General features: G+C 44.3%; 1 protein-coding gene across 9 annotated transcripts in view; it reads right to left on the bottom strand.

Moving 5' to 3' along the window:
• TSC1 (TSC complex subunit 1) overlaps positions 1-12,298 on the bottom strand; it is a 51,818-nt gene that overhangs the window by 26,278 nt on the left and 13,242 nt on the right. For 4 of the 9 annotated variants that reach the window (XM_037007830.2, XM_037007826.2, XM_037007820.2 and 1 more), the window contains 6 exons: positions 8,044-8,229; positions 6,787-6,890; positions 5,576-5,728; positions 3,524-3,668; positions 1,977-2,131; positions 1,521-1,594 (listed from right to left, as the gene is read on the bottom strand). In XM_037007830.2, the coding sequence (XP_036863725.2) occupies positions 1,521-1,594; positions 1,977-2,131; positions 3,524-3,668; positions 5,576-5,728; positions 6,787-6,890; positions 8,044-8,149 (737 nt within the window). In that variant the 5' untranslated portion in view covers positions 8,150-8,229. Of the gene's footprint in view, positions 1-1,520; positions 1,595-1,976; positions 2,132-3,523; positions 3,669-5,575; positions 5,729-6,786; positions 6,891-8,043; positions 8,230-12,298 lie in introns of those variants that run through there. The other 5 variants (XM_037007824.2, XM_037007825.2, XM_037007829.2 and 2 more) reach the window with 3 other exon arrangements.

The following is a 12,298-nucleotide window of genomic DNA, read 5'->3' as shown; positions in this document are numbered from 1 at the left end:
TGCCAGGAGACGGGCATGCTGCAGGCCATCACTGCCACTGTACTATCTTTTCAACTGAGAACAAAGCGTCTAGGTGACCCTGGCCTAGATAACTTTTCTGCATGCAGCTTGTCTTGAGTATACATTGATGAAGATGCTACTCTCCCTTCTCTGCCTGGATCAGCTGACGACATTACTTTCATCCCACAGAAGATTCTGTTCTGACCTATTCCTGGAAGCAGGCCATGGAGAGCATGGACCCAGCACATAAGCAGTCTCCTCCCTCTGCCGTACTTCGACAGCATATCCAGGACATGGCTCTCACTACAGGCCTTGCCAAATGCTCTGACTATGGGAAGCCTTAACATTTCTCAGGACTCATCATGACCTCGCCCGCTGACTTCCCAGAAGGGGCTCTGTAGACACGCAAGGAAGGGGAAGCTGGACCGGGACTCAGACACTCGGTTCTCTCTCTCTTCTCCTAGGACCTCCATCTAATAATTACAAGACTGCCCATTCCTTAGCCAGGCTTTGCTTCCTAATTAGCTTTTCAAAACAAGTAATACATTTGTTAAAACTCTTAAAGAAAGAGAATGATTAACATCAAAGCAAGAACTGTAGCTATCTCTATGAGACAGGAAGCAGTAAAAGATGGCAGCAACTGGGGAGGGTAATATCCAATTCTTAAGCTGGGTGGTAGTTACATATGCAGACAGTCATGTGCTGTTACTAAACTTTACATACATGTTCTACTCTGCTTACAAGAGCTCTCACAGAAAGTTGCTTTGAGCGGACTGAGGCTCTGTGGGGGTGGGGGGTTGTGCAGAGGTGAGATTTGCTACAGGGGAGAATCAGGCAGTGAGCCAGCTTTTTTAGTAGGAGATGCCCAAATGTCACTATCTGTGAATTGGCTTCCCCCAAAAAGGGCTCAACTGCCTGCCTGGGGAGCAGAAGCCTGGCTGGCAGCAGAGAAAAGTAGGGGAGGGAGCCAAGCTTCTCAGAGAGCAGCGCAGAGAATGCCATTTTATTCTCTCCTGTCGTGACTCAGCTCCATCCTCCACCATGCCTGGAGTCCTCAAAGGAGGAGCCCTGAAGGTTCAGTTTCCCCAGAGAATAAACCTGGAAGCCTCTGCAGGGCCCCACGGAGGACAGCATACTTGAAGAATTGGAGAAAGGGACCCAAGGCATCCAGCCACTTGACATCCAAGCTTCCCACAATCCACCTGTTTTCTACTACACGCTGCCATGCCTGCCTCACACAACCCCTGGCACCACTTAGCCAAGAGACCCTCAGGCCTCTGCAGGGCAGGCATCTGCACTGCAGCATCCTCCACTGTTGAACGAGCCAGTAACTCTGTCTGTGAGGAATATGTGCTAGGTGCATAAAAAGCTTCAGCTACACAAGTCCTTTAAAATGGACTGATTCTGCAAGTGAAGAATCTGTGTTCCCAAATAATGGCTCGACAAGGACATTTTCTAGATCACACTATCAATCTCTCAAGAGGGTCCATAAAATTCTGTCACTAGTTTAGTTTCTATACCTTCGAGGGTCCAGTTCATGGTCCTTGGATCCAGTCACTAATTCCGGATGAATTCGCACATGCTCCATCATTGGCTAGAAGAGTTTGGGTTGACAAATTATAAAAGGTGTACATTTCTGTGGTATCTCCACACAATGGATTACTGCTTCACAGCAGAAGGAATGAAGCACTGACACGCACCACAACATGGACGACCCTGGAAACATGTTAAGTGAAAGAAGCCAGACACAAAAGACCACATATTCTATGGTTCCACTTACAAGGAATGTTCTGCATAGGCAAGTCTATATAGGCAGAAAATACATCAGTGGTTGCCTAGGGCAGAGGCTGAGGGGGCAGGTTGCAGGGAAGGCTGAATTTCTTTTCAAAATTTCCCTCTGCCATCTCATACAGAAGTTATAAATGCAGCCTGTGTACACAGTCTGCTAAGTCTCAAAGGAATGAGATTTCATTTACCTTGACCACTTCTTCAAAAGTCTCCAAGTGTTCCTTCATACTGTAGTGAGAACGCAGAAAGGAGACAAAGTTGCAAGGGTACATTCCATAAAGGCGATGAAAGAAGGCATAAACACTGGCATGGAGATGGACGAGATAGATCTCTGTCACGTGGCCTAAAAAGGGAACCGTTGAGAGGGAACTCTTAGCTGGACACAAGATGATTTATGCCAGTAGACAGACATGAACACGTGGCCGCCAGCATGACTTTCTGTTCCTGTACACACCCACCTTGCTCCAAAGATAGCAAGTGAGAGTGGTTTTCTGAAACACCGATCTGAACACACCAGCCACCCCACGTACAATCCATCAGTGGCTCCCTCTGGCATTTGGATAAATGCCCATCTTCTTAGAGTGACCTACAGGGACTCGACCTGGTCTGATCTCTGCCCTCCTCTCCAGTTATCCCTCAAAAAGGACTCCAGACTTTCTCACAATACTCAACTACCCTTACAACGACAGGCATTCCCCCAAAGCTGGTAACTACGCCTCTCCATTGGCCTGCTCAGCATGAGTTTCTTAGGAGAGAACAGCGCCGCCTTACTCTCCTCTGTACCCCTGGGGCCCCACACAGTGCTGAGGCATAACAGGCAGTCAAATATTTGCAGAATGAATGTGTGACAACCCTTTAAAGTCACTACATATAGTCTTACTATGCATATTTGTAGCAATAGAGTGAAAAACAACAATAGAGTGAGAAACTAGCTTCAGGAGCTAGGAGTGGGAGGGATTGAAATTTCATTAACTATCCTTACCAAAACCCTGTGGCAACTGCCAAGTCCAAGTATGCACAAAGCTGCACCACGCTGAAGGACAGACCGCTCCTCTCTCCCGGGAAGAGCCTGCTAATCAGCCGGCATCCTATGAACCTGGGCTTGTCCCTCTACCCCGCATGGGAAGCCACAACAGCATCCTGTTTCACGGGGCTTAGGCATTTCATTCGCTCAACACAAATGCCTCATGCTGGAGTCACCAGCAGATCCCAAATCTCACGTGCTATAGCTTTGGAGTCACCTTGACAGTGTTGTGCTACCTGCTGATATGGAAAAAAACCCACTGTGTTCAAAGCCAGAGCTCTGATTAGGACACACGGGGTTTCCCCTCCTCCTCCTTTAGGTACAACGGGCAAGTTCTCGGAACCAGAAGTTTGTGCCGTCACCACAGAACAGCAGAGTAAGACAAGAAGGTTCCACAGGTTTAGTCCCGAGTCCTACAACACACACTGAGGTTGTTTTTCAGTTTACTGCAAACCGCAAGGTTTTACATCCCACCAACGAGCTTCTCTGACGACTTGCGGCCCACGGGAACAAGCACGGCATCTCCTCCACAGCCGCACGTCTTCTTTGTGCCTATGGTGGATGCACCCGGCATATTTCCTCATCTGGCTAGTGACAACCACCACTTCAGCCATAAAATCCCACACGTCCTCCCCTTATAGCTCATGACCTGTCACTCAGCAAACAGAGCATTCACCTGGTCAGGGGATGCAGGGGTAAGGGAGCCGTTACCTGGTTTCTTCAGGCACCACGATGAAAGACGGCCAAAAATATCAAAGAAATCATGAAGATGCTGTTTTCCCGATTGTGGGATCATTGGTAGCATGGTTATCAACACCAAGACACCTGTTGTGAGGACCACGACATCGGTGTCCATCTGCAGAAGAAAGTTGAGCAAGAACACAGACCTGTCAGGAGCAGGACTAGGACCAGCACCCGAAGAGGCCCTGGCACCAAAAGGACGGCAGGTCAGAGGGGCGCTCACGCTCATTTCCCTGCCCCTGTGGGCTCTGGGGGACGACCCTCAGACTCGACAGAACACGACTGGGGACGAGCCTGACGGAAATGAGGCTGTGAGGACCATTTTTTGAGGCACCAGGACACACTCACCAGGAGGGGAGCTTACACTTGGCCTGGGGACTCCCAAACCCTAAAGCCTGAGGATGTCCTGTGTGTAACACTTGGAGGGAAGCACAAAGCTGCTTTTCAACAGAACAAAGGAACTCTGTTGTTTTTGTTCATTCCACCAAATCCTAAAGTTATTTATTTTTTGTTAATCAATTGAAAAAACACTACACATTGACAAGTAATTGACTATTTTTAAAGGATTATAACAGAAGTATAGTTTAAGAAGAAATTAGTATAGCACTAACAAGTCTACTTAACAGCTCGCCTTCATAGCAAGATTTCAAGATCAGCAAACAAAAGAAGATATGGTGACCTCTGACCATGTCTATAGTTTATAACTTTAGGCTAACTGAAGATACTTAATACCCGATGGATAATGAATCAACCAAGATTAGCTACAGCAGCTCACCTGACCTATAATTAAGTCATGAATGTTTGCCAAGTAACTGGAATTCAGATTTAAGAAACAAGGTATTAATCAAAAGGCTACCATGTAGGCAAAGACATTCATTATTCCTATTCAAAAAGGAGTCTATGAGTTCCATCAAGCACCAAACTGTTGTTACAACAGGTATCTAGAAAGAGGCACATAAAACATTGGTAAAAGAATCAGGAATATATAAGGAGAATTTGCAATAAGTTCCAGTGGACAAGATCAACTCTGATTTATCATGACGTTCTAACTGAAGGCCTAGGTAGTAGTCCATGACTAGTTTTCAAGGCTTACCCTTCTGGAAAAGCTAAGTGTTTTGCAATCTGAACTAAACAGTGTGTCTCAAAATTGGATTATATTCTCATTGATCTAGTTACTTAAAAAAAATTGGGTTGTTAGAATCATTCCCATTTTTTCTCAACATTAAATGCACACTTCATGACGCTCTACCAGTGTGATTCCTCGGGACCCACCTCTAGGGATAATGAAACAGTTGCCCTTGTTGGCAGAGACAAAAATCAGTGTGCATGGTGCTGTATCAGATGAATCCAAAGGTACTGCCACCCTGGAACAAATACTACTGGGTATTTTCAGGCACAGGCAGTTAATATTAACCGCATTTTCTTATTTTATAGATAGGAAACAAGTCCAGGGACTGAAACAGATTAAACAAATAGCCCTGAGTATTTCAGCAAGCCACTGTCAAAACTCAAACCAGAAGGTTCTATTTAGGTTCTGACTGCCATTGTAGAAAAATGCACTAAATTTAGTGCAAAGAAGTAGAGTGTAACTTACAGAGTTCCTATCGACCAAACTATAAGTACAACTGCAACCAGAACAGGCTCCTAAATGACTAAAACAGGCTTTTAAGCTACAAGAGAATTTTTTTCTCTTGTACTACAAGAGAAACCAGCTACAAGAAACCAGCATGTTTTTAACAGAGGGAAGGCCAGACAATGATGGCATGGAGGAGGGCTGGACTGAGGTAATGTTGAACCAACTGGATTAAAATGTTACCAAATTTGCTTGGACAACAGATATTCAACAATCACAGTAATAACTTACTTAGGACCAACTCTGGGTTACATGACATTCAAGAAAACCCAAATACCTGTAAGTATTTAAAACTCAAAGTTAAAACCTAGCTTGCTTGCTTTAAGTTACTGAAAATGTCAGAAACTATATTCAGAAACATTTTGTTCAAACCCTTACAAACATCGTACCTTGAGACATTTTAGTAAAGAAGGCAAAAGGGGTGCGTGAGAGAGCTTATGCTTCCAAGATGGCTGCAGCCTTACGACGTGCCCCAGTAACGAGAGGGTGGATAACCGAGAGGCGGCCTTGCCCACACATTCATTCATTTTGTCCAAGAGGTGCTAAAAATGTAAAAGAACAAAGGAAATATATCTTGATAAGGCTGGGGGGGTGGGAATCAAAGGAATCAAGAGATATCCTCCTATGAATGTATGAAGTTAGCACAAACAGAGGCAGCAGTGATGTGCTCCAGTCCCTCACGTCTCCCTGTGATGTCAAGCAGGTAAAGAACATACTAAAAAAATGTTTAAAACCACATTGGCAAGAACATTGTTGCATTTGGCCTGAAGGAGGGAGCCAGTGTGCCATTTCTGGAAAAGGATCTCCATCATACAGTCTGCAAGTGTGAGGAGACTCCTTCACGGGCCCTCTTTCTGAAATACAAACGGGCCACTTCTTACAATAACCACTGGCCCCAAGCTTTGTGGTGGGGGCTGCTGAACTGGAAGCAGCTACTTATTGCTACAGTGGCCCAGCCTGCAGTTTGCTCCAAATATCAATCAGTGAGTCTAGCAGTTAAAACTCAGCTCAGAGGGAGAAAAACCAAGATGTGCCGGAACAGGCACACAGTGGCCAGGCCGTCAAACCCTACTGGAGTCCCCAGCGTTTACAGACACAGGACTCACCGATGCCTGCAATTACAACTCTTTCTTAGCTGCTTACCACCAACAAAAATAAAAGCAAAAACAAAACACAAACGAGCCCTCCCCATCCCTGGTGCCAGGAAACAGGACTCGTCAATTAGCCCCACTACGTTGCCTGCACTTACAGATTTTCCTGTACTGATCAGACGTCTACAACCCCCATTCAAAGCATGGGTTTAAAGATGGGCACCTTATTGATCAAGTCATCATTGTAAGTAGAGAGATTACAGGATTTCTTTAAACATCAAGATTAAAAAAAAAAAAGCCTCTGAAATATATTTTATTTTGCAAAGTTCAGTAAACAGGTCCTGCAAATTATTTTTATACGTTGTTATAATCTGGGTACAGTATCATCCATGGCACACAGAAGTCGAAGGAGTAAGCTCCGACAGGCTGCACAATGGGTTTGCATAGAAACTGTCGCATGACACATAGGAAGTGCACCAAACGCTCTACTGTTGCATTCCAGCAGTCACCTTATCATGTGGTTCTTGCAAGGTCGTCAGGATGTGCAGGACCGGCTGAGAACTGGTTTCCAGGTAATAATCCACCAAGGTGTTTACAAGCATTGGACCACGGTCTAAGGAAAGAAAAGGCAGTTTATTAACATTCTAAATTTACCTCAAATCATTGCCTGTCACAACATCCAGAAAATGGTTTTTATATGGTACCCAAAGTTGTATTATGCATTGTATTTCTGCCTCCTTAATTTAGATTTAAAGATACGATAATACCAAATTTATTTGCCTAAATATCCATAAGAGCACATGAAATGCTAACTTCTTTTATTGCTTTTTTAATTATTAAAAAATCCATGTCTGTTACTAATAATTCAGATTATATGAATGTACATAAAAGTGAAAGTCCTCCTCACCACCTGCCTCCCAACCCACTCTTCAGAAACAAACATCCTCACGCTTGGTACATGTCCTCTCAAACCTGTTCCTACCTGTGTCATCTCACACACACTCACTCACACAGGCACACACGTCCACAGACACCCAGTCTGAGTATGTGTATGTACCGAGGCACTGCAGACACCTTCCGATGCCAGCCCGTGTCCTGCTGCGCTCTCTTCATGGGCCTAGTGTTCTGCTGCGTGGCTCTACATATAACTCAACATTCACCACCTTTAAAGGATGCTTGGGCTTTTCCAATTTTTCATGTATTTCATTCAAAGTTATACAGAAACACAGATTCTTTTAAGTGGGATAAATGGCATGTGCTTTTAAAATGATGACAGATACTTCCAAAAAGGCTAAGCACCAATTTGTTCTTCTAATAGTGCCCGTTTCCATGATCAATATTTGATTTCTGCCAACCTGGTAGGCAAAAAGAGGTACTGTTTAAATTTGTATTTCTCTCATTAAAGATATATTAAGCATTTTTCATATGAAAAATCACACATATGGTTTACAGAGGAAATTATATATCTGGGGTGTTTGCTTTAAAATACTTGGGCAGGGACGTCAGGGAGGTAAGATGACGCAAGAAGGGCAGAAACTCTGAAGCTGGGTCCACGGGATTCATTACGTAGAGGTCTGTGTGTATCTGGAACATTTCCCTGACTAAAAGTTTAAAACACACAGAGTAAATGCACCATGTAAGCTCTTCCTTGGTTTCAGAGACGCTCTTTGCAGGATGAAAACCAAATTTATCAATAGGATTCTAGTCCCTTCTAGGTCAAGCTCTTCTGATTAGCAGGTGACCTAAAAGGATCCAATTTTGCTCACCAGAACCGAGGTTCTCTTTAAAGACAGCTGTTACGTCGTCACGCACACTCAGCACGGGGGAATCCAGCATGGAGAGGAGCTCCCCGATACTCGCTTGTTGGGCCATTCTCTTACACAGACGGGCCGCGCCGGGTCCGTGGTGTGCATTAAAGCCTCTCGGTGGTCTTCATGGGTGCCACGACTAGACTGAGAAAAAGGAAGATGAATAGTGTGTGACAAAAAAGCCCCATCTCTCCCCACAAACAACCTGCGAGACAAACGAACATGCTCCGTGTAGGGAAACATGTGCCCAGACTGTGCTGCTGAAAGCTGTTAGGGTATATGGGTAATTCTCTTTGGCAAATTTATGAAGAGAAGTTCTATGGAGTACAAAAATCAGAAACCTAAGAATGGATGCCCCTCAGAACCTCCACTCTTACTTCTGATTCCACCTTGGGTTCTAGCTAACACCATGGTTACGTGTCAAATCACCAAGTTAAAAAGTAGGTGAACTATTTTCAGAGGAAGAGCTTAAAGAATACTATTTTCTTTTTGAGAGTGCCATCAAGGTCTGAAAGTATGGCTGGTTAAGAAGTCCGTAAGTCCAAGACTCGTTTCAACCAGGGATGGTCTGTTTTTCACTCACCTCAAGACACCTATCACGCACTCAAATGCCACTGGCTACAGGGAAGCAGATAGACTCCTCATACTAGCGCATGTGACTGGTTCTTTTGTCCCCATTTTATAGGAAGAGAAACAGAGATCAAGCCTTGTGCTTGGGGTCACAAAGCTAGCAAGAGGCAAAATCAGGAGAGACTGAAATCTGAACCCAGATCTGCTTGACTGCAAAGTCCTAAGACCCTTAAATGTGACATTAAACTTGTGATTTTGATCCTCACAGCAACCCTGTGAGGTAACTGGGTATCATCCTTATTTAACAAATGAGAAGATTGACTCAAAAAGGATAAATGAGTTTGCCTTGGTCACATGGTAAAGCAGAATGTAGATGGCCCAGCTCCCAGGCCAATGATTATACATGCCATTTGCAGCCATATGAAAATAGATTCTTATTTTCTATTTGCTTGTCTCTGAGGAAGCTAAAGTACCAGGTCTCAAGCTTTCATATACATCAAAACCACCTTGGATGCTTGTTAGAGATGCAGTTTCCTGGACCCATTTCAGAACCAAATTTTAGGCTCAGGAACCTACATTTTAGCACCCAGGTAATTCTTATATGGGTGATAAATGAGCCATCTTGGAGAAATACTACTCTGAAGACAAATTCCACTTAAGAGTTAAGCTCTTCCTGCAAGGATGCCAAATTTAAAATAGCAGTGATTCCAGAAACTGACAAGTATTAACTTTCTATCATCTACATTGTTTAATTACAATCTGGTGATACTCACTGATTTGGCTCTTGGTGAATCAGGAGTTCACGAGCCAGGAAAATCAACTGATATGTCAAAGTGCATTTTTATAACAAATCATGATGTAGGGAAGTTGCTGGCTCATAACTATAAATATAAATCTTACAAGTACATCAATTTTAAAGGGCTCAGAAATGTGACACCACAACAATTAATATTTTATTGTCAAAGAGTTCAAAGCTGAAAACAGAAACAAATTTCAACTTTTTATGAGATGAATTAAATTAAATTTGTGAGTGACACCAACCTGTCAGGGCTACTGCTCTGTGAGATGATTAAAGAGATAACGCATGCACACACTCAGCACACTTCTGGCACGAACACTCACTGAGCAGTACTTTCTATTATCAGAAAGAATCCTGTGGATAAAATGAAGGTTCCTGTGGCCAGGATTCTCACCTGGCCCTGGTTGGCTAGTTCACCACACATGTGTGGGCAATACGTTGTTATTGACTCTATATAAAGAGCCCCACCCAGTGCTCTGGGCCACACGGTGGCACAGCTGCAAGGTTGCAGGAGAGCAGAGCAGAGGCTGGAGTGGTGGCAGCGCCAAGGACAGAGGCTCAGGGGACGGCTGTGCGGGCCAAGAGGCCCAGAGGGAGAGACCGGCTTGCTGTATGCAGACTCGCTCTGAGCAAATGAGATTTTAGTGACTGACCTGCCACCGTGGAAATAAAGTTGGATATAACCCTTTCACCCCAAGAACGTTCTACTGTCATTTCTTTGACCACACTGAATCCATAGTGAACTTGCCTGGGGCTGAAACCCATTGGCAAGACAAATACTAGCAAAACTCTTTGGGCCGCCGCTTTCAGGCTGACTTACTAACAGCAGGTTTAGCTAACTAGCCCCCACACTCATTTGTACTTCAGGTAAACCACAAGTGATTCTCAGATGTAGAAGTATTTTGTCCCTGAATTTGGTTTTGTTCCAGCAAAGCTGCTTCTTAACCAGTCTCAGTCTACTGAGACTCTGAGTTTGTCTTTTGTGTGTATTCAGAAGACAGTAATGTCAGAGCTGTTCCTCCAAACGCAGGAGCTCCATCCAGTCAACTGGGCAATAGTCAGGGCTGACTGGCTTGTCCAATCTGTACATTTAACTTAGTTGTCAAAGTCTAGTTTTTGGAACCTACTCTTTCCAAATGCTTTAAGGAAAGCAAATATAAGATTTTATTCTAAAACACAAATAGTACATTTTGGCAACAAATTTTTCTCTTTAGTCCTAAAATTCTACCTTTCAATCATACTTTTTAATCTCCAGAAAAAATATAAATCTTAGGCTTTGCGTGAGAGCTTTAGTTTGAGTACCCTATAGTCAAGAATTTTTTACATTCTAAAAAGCTCTCATGAGAGTTAAAGCATAAGCTTTTGGAATCAGTCTCAGGATTGTAATCTCTCTCCTTATTAAACTCATTCAAATATATCTTGGGGGGTTAAGTATGGGCTGCTGAGAAGGGAAGACAGATTTAGCAAGAGCAATGAGGAATTCCATGTGCGTGAGAGAAAATGGACATGGGTCGGTGGGTGCACAAAGGAGGGGAGGGACCAGCCCCACCTGGACGTCATGGTGGTGGGTGAGACGCACACACATTAAACACACTTCAGTCTATGGAAGACTGACTGGGAAAAGCCACTTACAGGTTAGCACCACAGACGCATGAAGCACCCACTTAAACTGTGAAAGTCTCTCTTCCACCTTGGAGGTGACCAAGTACAGACAATAGGAAACAGGAGAAGCTGAAAGTCATTATCCTGATTAATATATTTCTGTATCCTACATGCCAAAGCAACATTCCATTAAGTTCAATATTTTCTTTAGTGGCCACATGCCACAGTACAGTGACATTATTTATTCTAAGGAGCCATGACATTCAACGCCCACTCCCCTCCCCAAAACCTGTCATTCTGCCGGTCTTCGAGATCTTGATAAAGACATGGCCATCAGTCTAAATATCCTGGACTCTCCACCATTCTCACCCTCACACTCAATCCATCAGCAAACCCGCTGACTTTGCTGCCATCTAGTCCAAGGTCCCATCATCTCCCCCTGAGGCATGGGGGTGGCCCCCCCTCATCCTCTCCCTGCTTGTACTCCTGCTCCCATACATTCACTTGCCACCAAACAAAGAGACACTCTGAAATAAGGAAATCAGAATCTGTCACTCCTGTTTCTCATGCAATGGCTCCCCATGGAGCTAATAAGAATCAACCTCACAAGTGGCTGACAGGGCTCCCACGGTTCAGTCAGTTACAAACACCCCACTCCTCGGCCTCCATTTCACACCATGGGGCCTCTTCATCCCCCTGCTCCCATCTTGGTCTTCTAGAACCCGGGAAAACAGGTTCTTGCTCAAGGGCTCTGAGATGAAATGCTCCTCCTCCTCGAAATGCTCTTCTCCTAGAGCCTCACACGGCTGAGATCTCTGTTCAAAATACCACCTGGCCTCCCCTGACCACCCAATCTAAAGCAACAGAGGGACTGTTAGTCACCCCTTTTGAATACAGCAAGTTTCAACTCTAATCTGGTGATCAGATCAAACCAAATACTCAGTATACCCCCAACAAGCAGGAAAACAGGGATTTACCACAGTTTGACTTTAGTCTCTATGCTTGGTCAAAATCTTTGGCCTTGGTCATCACCAGGTTTGAAAGCTGAACAGTCAGCTGCCTCGTTTGGCAGCATTGCTGGCCTCCTTGACCGTGGGCGATCGAAAACACTGTTCTCATCATTACCGTGACACCTGATCTACATGACGTCAGTAACACAGACGAAGCATGCATCGAGAATTACCATTAATATCCGAATATTCATTTTCAAATAAAAGTAAAAACATTCGAGATGTAACATCC

The sequence above is a fragment of the Manis javanica genome, chromosome 2, assembly GCF_040802235.1.
Source record: "Manis javanica isolate MJ-LG chromosome 2, MJ_LKY, whole genome shotgun sequence".
NCBI lineage: Eukaryota > Metazoa > Chordata > Mammalia > Pholidota > Manidae > Manis > Manis javanica.
The sequence above is the reverse complement of the archived record's forward strand: the minus strand, read 5'-3'. Positions and strand labels throughout refer to the sequence as shown.